At 50.0% G+C, this 13,905-nt stretch overlaps 1 protein-coding gene across 3 annotated transcripts in view; it reads left to right on the top strand.

The window, feature by feature from the left end:
* Positions 1–13,905, top strand: part of Mical3 (microtubule associated monooxygenase, calponin and LIM domain containing 3) — a 203,394-nt gene that overhangs the window by 169,113 nt on the left and 20,376 nt on the right. For 2 of the 3 annotated variants that reach the window (XM_008847917.3, XM_029570834.1), the window contains 7 exons: positions 778–924; positions 1,383–1,465; positions 2,394–4,203; positions 4,643–4,737; positions 8,254–8,304; positions 9,444–9,554; positions 10,452–10,545. In XM_008847917.3, coding sequence (XP_008846139.1) covers positions 778–924; positions 1,383–1,465; positions 2,394–4,203; positions 4,643–4,737; positions 8,254–8,304; positions 9,444–9,554; positions 10,452–10,545 — 2,391 coding nt within the window. The remainder of the gene's footprint in view (positions 1–777; positions 925–1,382; positions 1,466–2,393; positions 4,204–4,642; positions 4,738–8,253; positions 8,305–9,443; positions 9,555–10,451; positions 10,546–13,905) is intronic. The other variant, XM_008847918.3, reaches the window with a different exon arrangement.

Genomic DNA, 13,905 nt, shown 5'->3' with positions numbered 1-13,905 from the left:
TTTTTGAGACAAGGTCTTACTGTATAGCCCCTGGTGACCTGGAACCAGGCTGGTCTCAAACTCACTATGTAAACCAGGCTGGCCTCAAATGCAGAGATCCACCAGCCTCTGCCTCCTGAGTGCTGGAATTACACCCAGCCTAATGGTCACTGTATTTGAAAAGTGAACACATGGGATATTGGGTTGGCTCAGTGAGTAAAGTGCCTGCTGTACAAGCAGGAGGACATGAGTTCAGATTCCCAGCACCCATATAAAAGCTGGTCATGGTGGCACACTTGACAACCCCAGCACTAGAGAGGTTGGAGACAGGCGGATCTCGGGAGCTCACTGACGAGCCAGTTAAACTGAAAAGGCAAGCTCCAGGTTCAGTGAGAAACCCTTTCTCAAAAAGATAAGGCAAAGAACCATAGAAGACACCTGATGTTAACCTCTGGCCCCTACATGTGCACTCATGAGCAAGAACACACACATACATATGTCATACATGCACAAAAAGCAAAAACACCACAGACTTCCACAAGACCTCACACTCAGAAGGCAAGGAGATCTGTGTCAAGATGGTGTTTCTTCTGGGTCTCAGAAGCTGAGGGAAGAGCAGGCAAATCTGTCTCTGGTAAGGGACCTGTTTTACAGTGACTGCAGAGCCTGGTTTAGACCTACCAATATACCACAGTGGATCAACCCATTGAGCTGTTCCCTAAGGAAGTGGAACACAGAAAAAGAGCACAGCCCAGGCTCAAAGTGTGTAGCAATTTGTGTCTCTTCTGCCTCCACCAGATCAGCACTGGTCTGATGACATCCCTTCCGATGCTGAAGCAGACCTTCGCTTACAGCACCAGGCCAAGGTGGAAGCAGAGCTGGAGCCGAGAGTGTCAGAAAAAGAGGAAGAGAAACCACCTAGCATGCCAAAGCTACAGGAGAAAGGTAGGGCTGCTATTGCCGGCAGGAGATGCAACTTCAAGAATACCAGAAACCACAGGGGCATGCTGGTATCACCAGGTGAGGGCCCCAGAGCAGAGCCTATGGTGCCAGTCAGTGGCCCCTTTCCTTGTGGGTCATTTGAGAGCAAGGTCAAAGGTATAGCACAATGCTTAGAACCCAGATCATAAGTACATTTACTGATCAGAATGCCAGCAGCAGGAGCTTGCAGGGTTGGGGGCGCACCTCCCCGAGTACCTTCACTTGGTTTTAGAACAGCCTGATGAAAGCGGATCCAGGGACACTACACAAGTTGTCCCATCTGAACCTCTGCTCTCCTGCCACAGCAGTGGGCTGGCTGCAGTGTGACACCTTCCATGGAGCTGGCTTCCTCCCCCCCACAACATGTGTAGAGCAGGTGGGACTTATTTCCTGTTGTGAATCCCTGTGTCCCTTTTTTTCAGGTCCTTCCCAAGTCTCCAGCCCTATCCAGTCCCCTCAGAAACAAGCTATTCTCTTCTCCCCAGCCCAGAGCCCTGTGGCAGAGGTAAGGCTTTCAGGCTTACTGTAGGGGACAAGGAACCAATGGGACCCTGAGACCTTGAAGAGGATGTGGTCCCATGTCACATCCTATGCTCATAAATAGGCTGTTGACAATAGGTGCAGCTTTCAGGTTCTAGCTCAGTGCTTGAAATGGTTGGGCAAATGTATTTTTAAATTAATACAGTGGTATTTATGCAACTATGGGTTTATAGTAGGTACATTTTTTCTTTATGTTAAAATAAATGTTTAGCTATTTAAATGAAAAATAGGCCTCTAGATCACTAGCAGTATGAGGATCACTTTAGAGAGCAGTCTGTAAATGTATCCTACTAATGTCTGTGGAGTGCGGTCTGGGAAGTACCATGTGGAAGGCAGATCAGGAAGGAGTCAGGGCTCAGGCCTCAGTCTTTGGAATTCCAGGCCACATGGCACAGTCCGGTGGTTAACCTGAGAAGTGAGAGGCACTGGGGTGACTGGCATTTCTGAGTGGTCTGGGAAGGGAACAGTGTCTCTACAAAACAGGCTCTCCTACGTAATGATTTTAAACCTCCTCACAGTATTAGCCCTATGTTCATCCCTAGGAGACCCCAGAGCTCTGGTTATTGTGGGTTGGGATTAAAGCCAAGCTCATTAGTGTCCTTGGCCAGTACTCATGTCAGTGGACCAAGAACCAAGGACATGTATGGGAAGAACCAACCTCTGAAAGCTCAATCCATTCAGACTAACTAGAGAGGTTTTTTTTTAAAAAAAAAAACGGGTAGAGCAGAAAAAGAGGAAGCTTCCCCTGGAGCTCTTTAAATAATAGCTAAAAGGATGGAGTGAGGAATTTGTTTCAATAAATGTAGGCTTTGGGGACAGAAAGCTCCCCAAGGGAGGTTGCTCACCATTGAAGCCGTATCTTCCTAAGCATCTGTTCTCTTCCATCTGTGTAGGGGACCCGGGTCCCACTTGCCCCTGTTGCCACCAAGGTGAAATCCCCCAAGGAGCACCATTTCCCTGAACCTCTGCTTCCCAGAGAGAAACCCAAAGCTGAAGACCCCACAGATCAGAAAGCTATGCAATCTCCAATCCGATCCCAGCCGGTCACCGTACCAGAAGCCAGGACGCCTACCTCACCAACCCACCTTCAGTCTCCGTTGGCCCCCTCCACACCTCCCTCCACCCAACTTCCCATTTGTTCCCAACCTCAGCCTTCCTCAGAGGCTACTATCCCATCACCCACCGAGTCCCCCATACGCTTCCAGCCAGTTCCAGCCAAAGCATCCACTCCCCTAACCCCACTCCCTGTGAAGAGCCAGGCTGACCCCAAGGACAAACGAGGTGGCCCTCTGGCCATGGAGGAGGCCCTGAAGCGCAGTGACCTGGTGGAGGAGTTCTGGATGAAGAGCGCAGAGATCCGCCGTAGCCTGGGCCTCACACCTGTGGATCGGAACAAGGGATCAGAGCCCAGCTTCCCCTCACCTGCCTTCAAGCCAGTTTCCCTGAAGTCCTATTCAGCTGACAAGTCCCCTCAGGATGAGGGTCTCTGTCTTCTGAAACCTCCACCTGTTCCTAAAAGACTGGGCCTGGCCAAATCAGCCAGTGACCAGCCCCCACTGCTGACTCCAAAGTCACCCTCTGACAGGGAACTCAGGAGCAACCAGGAGGAGCGCAGGGACTTGTCCAGCAGCTCGGGCCTGGGCCTCCATGGCAGCTCCTCCAACATGAAGACCTTGGGCAGCCAGAGCTTCAACACCTCAGATTCCACCATGCTCACCCCACCTTCCAGCCCACCACCACCCCCACCACCCAATGAGGAGCCCGCAACCCTGAGAAGGAAACACCATCAGGAGACATTGGAGCGCAGGGAAGCCTCAGTTATCCCACCTCCCCCACCTGCCACATTCATACGGCCCCCACGGGAGCCAGCTCAGCCCCCCAGGGAGGAAGTACGGAAGTCATTTGTGGAGAGTGTGGATGAGATCCCCTTTGCTGATGATGTGGAGGACACATACGATGATAAGACTGAGGACTCAAGTCTGCAAGAAAAATTCTTCACACCCCCCTCCTGTTGGTCCCGTTCAGAGAAGTCCCTGGCCAAGGAGAATGGGCAGCTGCCCCCCCTCAAGCGTGACGTGCAGCCACAGAAAAGGATACTGCCTCTGGTCTCTGCAGAAGCCAAGGAGCTGGCTGAGGAGCGCATGCGAGCCCGGGAGAAGTCTGTGAAGAGTCAGGCTCTGCGAGATGCCATGGCCAAGCAACTGAGCAGGATGCAGGGCATGGAGATGGCAGCCACGGCCTCCAGGTCCCGCACAGGCCCTTCAGTACCTTCCCAGGGCAAGGAACTAGGGCTGGAGTTTCCCAAACGCCCAGGCCTCAGAGGCTCCCAGGAGCCCAACCTGAAGCCTGAAGCCACCAGCGAGGAGGTTGTCTCCCCTCCATCAGACTCAGGAGGCCCTGATGGCTCTGTGACATCATCTGAGGGCTCCAGTGGGAAGAGCAAAAAGAGGTCATCCCTCTTCTCCCCCCGTAGAAACAAGAAAGAGAAGAAATCCAAAGGGGAGGGCAAGCCCCCAGAGAAACCTAGCCTGGGTCTCCCAGAGGAAGTGGCTTCCAAGCCCAAGTCCCTGTGGAAGTCGGTCTTCTCTGGGTACAAGAAGGACAAGAAAAAGAAAAGTGATGAGAAGTCCTGTTCTAGCACCCCATCCAGTGGTGCCACAGTGGACTCTGGCCAGCACAGGGCATCTCCGATTATGAGAGCAGGTATGCACAGCAGAGGGATGCTCATGGGATGGGGTGAGGGGTGCCTCCCAGACCATTCAGTTCTGAGAAGATCCTGTGCTGCTCCCCCAAGGGTTCTTAGGAGAGAGCATACCAAGCCCTGAGTACCCTCAGCCTGTTTCTACTTCATGACATAATGCTAGCTCCAGCTTGAAACTAAGTAGGGCCAATTCAGGTAGGTTCCTAAAGTCACACGCCCCCAAAGCAGAGCCTGATTTTGAGTGGAGCAGAGGGGAGGCCTGCTAGTAGAGGGTCTTGGGTAGGTGTCTAGGAGCCTACTTCTTGGGGGACAAGCTCAGGTCTCCCTGTGGGGGTTGCGGGGGGAATGGTCTAAAGAGAAACTAATCTCGGCTAACTGTCTTGCTGCTTGTTTGCTTGAGGTGTTGGTTGCTGTCTTCACTGGCCTCTTTTTACCCTGTAGAATTACAGCTCCGGCGCCAGCTGAGTTTCTCAGAAGACTCGGACCTGTCGAGTGACGACATCCTTGAGAGATCCTCCCAGAAGTCCAAGCGAGAGGTAGGTATGCCCAGTCCCTGAAGGGTTTCAGGAGGGCTGGTGACCAAGAGTCAGTCTCTGGTAGAGGAACAGATAGTAAAAGCCAGTCTAATGCTATAGTGGAGAGCCAGTGCCTGCTCTGGTCTCCTAGCAGGCAGACGTTGAAGTGCTGAGCCAGCCTAAGGCCAAAAGCAAAAGCCACAGAGCAATCTCTCAGGCTTCTGAAATACTTTGCGGGTATTGCCTCAGTCTATAAAGGAGCCAGGGTGTTCTGTTAGGAAACAGCCTGGCATTGCTCCCTGGGCAGAGTCTACCAGGCCCAGGCAGTGGAAGAAGAGCTGAGACACCTCTTTGGCTCATGAAAGTGTGGTCCAGGCACTAGGCATGGGCAGGAGGTACGAGCAGCTTGCTATGGAATAGCCATCCTGACTGTCTGGTGCATTAGTTAAGTAGAGAGGACTTTTTCTGTCAAGGAACTGGTTCTGGAGGCTGGCCTTGAGTGCTAGTAGTTATGGCAGGGCCCTCTCTCTGCCCAAGGGCTTAGAAGAAGGGGTAGCCTCCTGTTCTCCTGAGAAGTAAAGGTTCAGTGTAGAAGCCTACAGTGTCATTACTTTTCCTTGGGTACCATGTTCAGTCTCCTGGTTCTTGAGATCTACGGTAGCTCTAACCAGATATAGTGAAGCCAGAGGAGGGAGAGGAACAGAGAGTTCTAGCAGGGCATCTGTCACAGTGACAGTGATCAGATGGACACTGAGATCTAGGAAGGTCTCAGCAGCAAGGCGCAGGAGACACAACACCCTGTATGGGGCATCCTCCCCTCTACTCTGTTCAAAGTTGGCAGGTAGACCAACCAGGGCGGTCTATGGTAGCTCAGGTCCATCCTCCAGCCTGATCCAGTTCCTCTTTTAATAACTCAGCAAACCAGAAAAAGCCAGTTTATCCTAATCTCATTCTTCATGCATTCATCTCCCTGGGCACAACAGCTCTTTCTCCACTTTTCTGGGGCACCAAGAACTACAGGCTTCTCTTCCCTTCCTACTGCCTACAGCCAGACCTCCTATCTTGCACCCGAGTGCTGAGTTTAGGACTGGAGGCTGGTGCTTTCCATGGGGGCTCAAGCCAACATTTCGAGTACATCATACTGAGATCTCTCAGGCAGTCAGGCAGTGAAGAACTGAACCAAAGATGCTGTGTGAATGTGTGTGTGAGTCTCATCCTAACATTAGGGATACAGAATGGAATGTAGTTGGAAGTCCCTTCTGCCTCCATGGTGAGTGTACACATGTTGAGGACAGTTCATGTCACGTGTGTCAAATCTTCCACCTGTGGCTGGTATTGTGATCAGATCTCTCCACTGCTTCTCCATGACTTGAAACACCTTGCCTCAGCAGAGAGTGCCAGCTGCCCCCTCTGGCTATGCTGAAGTTATCTGGGTATAGCCATCCAATAACCACAGGCTTCTTAGGGCCAGTGCACCACATACCTCACAGACCCCAGCCCTAACAAGTACCTAGGTGTGGTTTTTATAGGAAACACACATACACACATGCACACACCAAAACAAACAAAAAAGCTTCCTTTTTACTTAAATGTCTGTTACACAAAATAAATAATTCAGGGTTTGTGTGTTTGTGTTCATGTGTATGCAGATAAACGTATGCACACATGCATGTGGAAACTAGAGAACAACCTCAAATGTCATCCCTCAAGTGGGTGTCTGTGTTGTGTGTGTGTGTGTGTGTGTGTGAGAGAGAGAGAGAGAGAGAGAGAGAGAGAGAGACACAGGGTGGTCTCTTACTAGTCTGGAGTGCACCAATAAGGCTAAACTGACTGGCTAGCAACCTAGGGATCCACCTGTGGCCACCTCCCCAGCTCTAAGATACAAACACATGCCGCTACACCAGACTTTTTTTATATGGAGTCTAGGGATCGAACTCATGTCTTCTTGCTTGCAAAGCAAGCACTTTACTGACAGATTTATCTCCCTAGCCTCAATTCAGGGTTTTTTAACCACCAGAAGCCCTGCCAGGCAGAGGTCTTGTTGACCTCTCCTTTGTTTTCATCTGACTCTTTTTTGCTTTGTTTTATTTCATTTTTGAGGCAGGGTCTCCCAGTAACCCCAGCTGGCCTGGAACTTGCTATATAAACCACCTGGCCTCCATCTCACAGAGATCCTCCTGTCTCTGCTTCCCGAGTCCTGGGATTAAAGGTGTGCACTGCCGCATCCAGCTTCCATCTGACCTTAAGTACAGCCTACCCACCTACTTCTTGGCCACTGTGGCCCATCAGGATCCTGACCTGCCCTCCTCCAGCTCCTGTCCTGCTTCACACCCCAGAGGCAGTTCCATAGCCATCCGTGCTCCCAGGCCGCACTCCTCCCAAGGTTACCCAAAGTGTGTCATGATTCCACTCCCTGTTACTACCACTACCAAGTTAGCACCAGTCCCAGTGGTGGGTGAGTTAGGAAGGAGGCTTCTGTGGCTTGTCATAACGTTTACAGTAGCTACTGCAAACAGGTTCAGGTGTTGGTGCCCCTCCTTAGGTGTGACTCTGTGGTCCTATGGGTTCTCCCCAGGCCACTGTGGTCATGATCTGTGCTTTTCCATTTTAAGCTACCCTGTTCTACATGAAGGCCTTGTTCTTAGTCTGCTTAAGGATGGTTAAGCAAGCAGATGTCTGATGCCCATGCTCAGAGCTAAAAGCAGCAAGTCTGTTCTCCAGCCAGCATGCATGTGGCATTTTGTGTGGATCCCTACTGTGTCATCCTCAGCATCTCCCTGTCCGCAGGCCACCAAACTCCAGTTGCCTCCCTCCCTTGCTCCTTAGGGCCTTTTAGGCACATGATCTGGCCCATGAGAAGACCACAAAATCAAAGGCAACTAAACCAAGGCTTAGAGTAGCTGTGCTCGGTATGTAAAGAGATTTCTATGACTGCCTGAAAGGTGGTACTTTCTTTGAATCACAGTGATTCAAAGTGTGTGGTTTTAGTTCCCTTTGCTGGGTATAGTCATGAAATAGCAGGCTTTACCAGTTCCAGGACAACCTATGTGACCTGCTTGAGAACACCAACAGGATCAAGAGCCTGTTGAGAGTGCAAGTAAGAGTCAGTGTCCCTTTCCATCTGTGCCGTGTGTGATGTCGAGTCTCCCCCTCCTGCTCCCATTCCATGCTGAGGAGTGTTAATTGGGAGGAACCCAAGTAAAGGGATTGGCTACTAAGAGAGAAAAGGGACTTGTCATCACACCTTTAAACAGAGGGGAGATTCGGGGCATGGTAAGGAAGAAGAAGTTTCTGCTTAGTAAATAGAAAAGTGAATCCCAGCCTTAGTCAACAACAGGGTTCAGTGAGACTCGCCTGCTAGAGTCTGTATCTTCCTCCTTGTGCAGTCCTGTGTGACTATGGAAAATGATCATGTGTGTATGTCTCGTGTTTGTTTTAAACCGCTAACTGATTTTGCTCCATTTCTGTATTCTATTTAATTTTTTAATCATCATCATTACTGTTTTGTTTTGTTTTCTGTGGCCATCCCCTTAAAAGTCGATTTATATACCACACGCCTTGGCATTCAAGAGAGCCTGTTCATCAAAGGTAGTGTCTCATTCCCCCCTGGCCGGTCCTCGTTGCATGCCTGTCTGTGATTAACCACCCAGACAGCCCGCTGTGCCCTGTGGCTGCGTCCTCACTAACTGTGTCATATGTGCATGCAGCTGTCACAGTCAGACCTTCTTTAATTGTGTCACAGGGAGGCAGAGGAAGAGACACACCTGCTCTTCCTGTCACTAGAGTGCATGTGGTCATTTTGCTCGAGGTGTCGGGTGGGGGACAGACTGCCCTGTGGGTCTGGACAGCTCATCAAAGGGCAATCACCAGCCCTCCACTCTGAACCATCGGGGCACTGGGACACGGCAACGATCCTTAGAGACTGCCTTTTGCCTATTCTACTGTCATTTGAGCTCTTTGAAGAGAACTGATAAGTCTGGACCCAAACTGAATGTGGAAATCTATAAGTCCCTTTGGTTTCCTAAGAGGCAATAAAGAGGGCCTTATAAAAGAAGACAATCCTCCACACATGCTTCTCGGTGACTGCCCATTGTCTGTTCAGTCACTGGATGCTCTGGAGCAACGTGGCCCTTGTGTGCGGGCAGGCACAAGCAGCCATTAGTGGATGCCATGACCCTCTCCCAGTTGCCTCCTTCAAGCTTACAGACTGGCCACAGCCAGCCTGGCCAGACCACTTCCACCCCTCTTCTCCATGGCAACTGTTACCTCTGCAGACCCAAAAAGTCATCCTCACTGTTCCTCTTTAACCTTTGTTAATTAGTTTGGATTCACTGAGATTTAACATAGAATCATCCCTATTTTGTCTCCTTTAAAAAACACTAGGAGCCAGGCATGGTGGCACATGCCTGTAGTCCCAGCACTTGGGAGGCAGGGTCAGGCAGATCTCTGTGAGTTCAAGGCCAGCCTGATCTACATAGCGAGTTCCAGCCTAGCTGAGGCTACAGAGCTACAGGGAGACCCTGTTTCAAAAAAGAAAAACAACACTAGGAACCCCATTCATTGAAGAATGTGGCTTTTGATACCAAACAAGAAAATAAAAGGATCCTGACTTTGCAAACCTTTTCCTTTTCCTGTATGCCTCAGAAGTCATACCCCTGTCAGCCTGTGCCTAAACCATCTTCCACCTGCATACAACTGCCTAAGGAGCTCTTTCTTATCCCCTTTAGCCCAGAACCTACACAGAAGAGGAGCTGAATGCCAAGCTAACACGGCGTGTGCAGAAGGCAGCACGGAGACAGGCCAAGCAGGAGGAGCTGAAGCGGTTGCACCGAGCCCAGGTACACATTGTCGGTGGGACAGCAAGTACAGGTGGAGGTGAAGTAGCACATCCTCCTGTGCTCCCAGAGGGCCTCCTCTACAGCAAGGAGGGTGAAGAAGCCAGGACAGAGGGGCAGACGGGGCATCCTTGTCTTCCAAGATGGAAGCTCCAAAATGCCTTTAGCTCAGTGCACTAGAGAGACCCCATCTTTGTGGCACTGTCTATGAAAAGAGAGCCATGCTTGTTTCCTAAATGCCTCGATCTAGAATAGTTGTAAAATCAACTAGTTCACTTGGAAGCCATTGTGTTCAAAGTCAGTGTGTGGCCCCAGCCTCTGACAGGCCTGGGATATGGTGGGGAGAGCTCAGTTGTACCTCTGGTCATCAGTCTCTATCTTCAGGACTCATATCCTAGACTATAAATTTATAGAGACAAGACTGCTTTTTTTTTGAGACAGGATCTTGCTTCAGCCCTTTCTGGCTTGGAACTCGCCATGTAGACCAGGCTGGCCTCAACTCACAGAGATCCACTTGCCTCTGCCTCCCAAGTGCTGGGATTAAAGGCATGCACCACTATGCCCAGCTTAGAGATGGGACTTCATTAATATGCCCATCCAGTGCCTTAGCAGTCTCCTTATCATAAAGGTTTGATGAAATAGTTTTAAAATGCTGTTCCAGGAAACTGACCCCTGTTGCAACTGTGTCCATCCCTCTGGGCTTAGAGCAGTGATCTGGAGTCGGCTCAACAACAATGCCTGGGATCCAGCTGCAGGCAGTTGGCACACCACACTGACCATAAAGCCTCTTCTAATGTCTTGACATCACTTGTCTTTCTCCCTCCTTGGGTTTGCACCTTGGTCCTCCTGAAAGCCGGGGGTAGGAGAAAGCTGGACACTTAACACTGTGTTTCTCGGTAGATTATCCAGCGTCAACTGGAACAGGTGGAGGAGAAACAGAGGCAGCTGGAGGAGAGGGGTGTCGCAGTGGAGAAGGCTCTGCGAGGAGAAGCAGGTACTGTCGGACTTCCTCTGTGAGGAGGCTAGTTCTGAAGGAGAGAGCCTGCCCTCCTTCTTGGGTGAGCCAGTTTGGCATCACCTCTTCTAGAATTCGGCCCCTTCTCTATCATGGTTTCTGAGCCCTGGCATCACCAAGGTCTGGGGCTTACCTGTATTTGAACAGCCCAAAGGCCCAGGCCTGCTCCCCAACCCGTGCCCCAGCTTGCTATTTCCATGCAGAATGAAATCTCAAGCCCTGTTAACTGTTGATGGCAAGCTCTAGGCTTCTTCTCTCCTTATTCCTCCTCCTCCTCCTCCTCCTCCTCCTCCTCCTCATTCTCCTCCTCCCCATAATTTTCTCTAGGAGAAAATGTCTGGGAATGAGGGAGATTGTCCCACAAGGAACCATCACAGAACTGCACTGGACAGGCCACAGCCTGCTCTCCCACATGCTCCTCCTGTCCTCACTTCCCTGGGCTCCCTGCAGCCCAAGCTGTACAGCCACAGAGCCTGTACTCTCCTGTGTGGGGCTTCTGGCTGCCCTTGTACTCACAGATTCCCCTGGGTGAGCCCAAGTTTGTGTCCACTAAAGGCTAGTCGCTCAGGGCAGAGTTGGAGAGGCTTGGGGGCTGTGATAAGCCAGTGTGGCATGGGCAGAGGAAGCTATTTTAAGGGCCATGTGGTTAGAGCCTGCTGGGCTTGGCACAGTTGGGTATGGAGAACATAAGGAAGTGTTTAAGTGGTCCCTGAGTCCAGGCCCAGGGAACCCTGCCAGCTCCAGACCTTCAGCCACAGGGACAACCCAGCCTCAGGCATAGTATGACTGACCTGCTTCCTCAAGGCCCATCTCTACAAACATGGCTGTCTGTATGTATGTGTATATATATATATATATATATATATATATATCAAGGTCTTAAAAATAGTTATATATATATATATATATGGGGTCAGCATTCAGATTGTGAGGCTGGAAAGAAGGAAGGTCAGGGCCTCTTGATGCTTCCTTTTACTGGCCTCAAGGTGTGGGCTTGGTGTCAAGGATTTCCTGGTTCTGCAGCTGAACTGCATGTGATGGGGAGTCAGGACAGGCACAGAAGCAGGTCTTTTTCAGGCTCTTTAAGACTCAGAAATCATACTCATCAGTGAGCTCAGTGACGACCCTCAGGTGAGGATGTGGACTGGGGGAGAAAGATGAGGTTGTGGGTGTTTGGGGGTTTGTGCCTCACCTGATGCAGGACCAAATGCTTGAAGCCTGGGCCAGCAAAGGAAGTACAAAAACTTCTGTCACTTAGTATCCAGAGAGCAAAGAAGACTGGAACTATTACTACCAGACAAGCACTGGCTCCCAGTGAAGATACATTTTGCCTAGAAGTTTCCTAGGCTTCCCAGTGAGCCTGTGGCATTCCCCACCAGCCTGCAGGCCTCCTCTCCCTGCACTGCTTACTCTGACTGGTCTTTCCAGCACAGTCTGAGCTCTGGAGAGGATTAGCCCTCTAGCGAGGCCTGGCTACATCAGAACTGTAAGACCCGGTCCTCTGTGCTGCTCTCTGTGTACACAATACCAGAAGGGCCCCTGGAGCCTTCTTCTCACCTTCCCCCCAGATTACTTCAGCTAGAGGCAACTGAGTTCTGCAGCGGTACTCAGCATTACTGTCCAGGTACATGAGTTCGTGTTCATGTCCCCAAGAAGCGCTTCTTCCCTCCTCACAAAGTTCTAAGGCTCAGAGAGATAGCCATTTTGGTTGATGGTTTCTGGGCCCTTAAGGTCCCATGAGCTAGAATCTGTTTCTGTACTTCATGTCTTCTGTAAAAGATGTCATACCAGCTGCTGCTAGTGGGCCAGAAAATGACACCATTGGAAACTAGCAGAGAGGAAAAAAAAAATATTTTTTAAAGGGGGACTGGAGAGATGGCTCAGCAGTTAAGAGCACTGGCTGCTCTTGCAGAGGATCCGGGTTCAGTTCCCAGCACCCACATGGCAGCTAACATCCATCCATAACTCCACTTCCAGGGGATCTGACATCCTCTTCTGACCTCTGTGGACATTACATGATGTGGGTGCACTTACATGCATGTAGGCAATACACTCATACACATAAAATTAAAATAATAAGGGGCTGGAGAGATGGCTCAGAGGTTAAAAACACTGGCTGTTCTTGCAGAAGACCCGGGTTCGAATCCCGGCACCCACATGGCAGCTAACAACTGTCCGTAAACACTGGTTGTTCTTGCAGAAGACCCAGGTTCAAATCCCAGCACCCATATGGCAGCTAACAGGTGTCCCGTAACTCCAGTCCCAGGGGATCCGACAGCCTCTTCTGACCTCAGCAGGCATTGCACGACACGGGTGCACTTACCTACATGCAGGCGTTACATGCATACATATAAAATAAAAAAAAATAAATAAATAAAAATTAAAAAGAAAGAAAGAAATTGGCAGAAAGGCTGGAGAAATGGCTCAACAGGTAAGAACAGATACTGCTCTTGCAGAAGACCAGATTCAGGTCCATAACAACCTATAACTCCAGCTCTAGGGGATCTTTTGCCCTTTTCTGGCTTCCCAGAGCATCTGCACTCATGTGCTCACGCTTGCGTGCGCACACACACACACACTCTCTCTCTCTCTCTCTCTCTCTCTCTCTCTCTGAGATAGTAAAATCTAAAAAACATAATTGGGGACTGAAGAGATGGCTCAGTGGTTAAGAGCACTGGCTGCTCATGCAGAGGACCTGGTTTAGTTCTCACCACTCAGTGACTCACTATTGTCCATAACTAGGCAAACACTCATACACATAAGGATAAATCTTTTTTTTTTAAATTATAGACAAGAAACTTCAAACAAAAAGAGAAAGCCCACATATGCTGATTTGATGGCATGAATCATTTGCCACCTGAAGGTCTACACCTGCAGTGTGCTCTGAGGCCAGCATCGATTGAGCCATCTCCTCCTCAAGGGTTCCTATACAATAGCATGTGAGCCCTGTCATTGCCAGCGGGACTTGAACTAATTAATTTATTATTAACAAGTTTACAGGAAATGCAAATTATTATACATAAAGCAAAAGAAGCTTGGTACTGACAGCCCCACAAAAGCAGCTTCTCTGGTCTTCAGTGGGTCAAAAGGTGGCATGTGGGGCTAGAGAGATGGCTCAGTTGGTTAAGAGCACTGGCTATTCTTGCAGAACAGCAGGGTTCAATTCCTAGCACCCATATGGTGGCTAACAATCACCTGGAACTCCAGTTCTAGGGGATCCAACACCCTCTCCTGACCTCCACAGGCATTGCTCAACACAGGTGCATTTACATGCATGCAGGCAATACACTCATATACATAAAATAAATAATAAAAATTATTGTAATATTATTAAATTAT

Source organism: Nannospalax galili, unplaced genomic scaffold (genome assembly GCF_000622305.1).
Source record: "Nannospalax galili isolate Female #2095 unplaced genomic scaffold, S.galili_v1.0 scaffold1104, whole genome shotgun sequence".
NCBI lineage: Eukaryota > Metazoa > Chordata > Mammalia > Rodentia > Spalacidae > Nannospalax > Nannospalax galili.
Note: the sequence above shows the minus strand (reverse complement) of the source record. Positions and strands in the feature narration are given on the sequence as shown.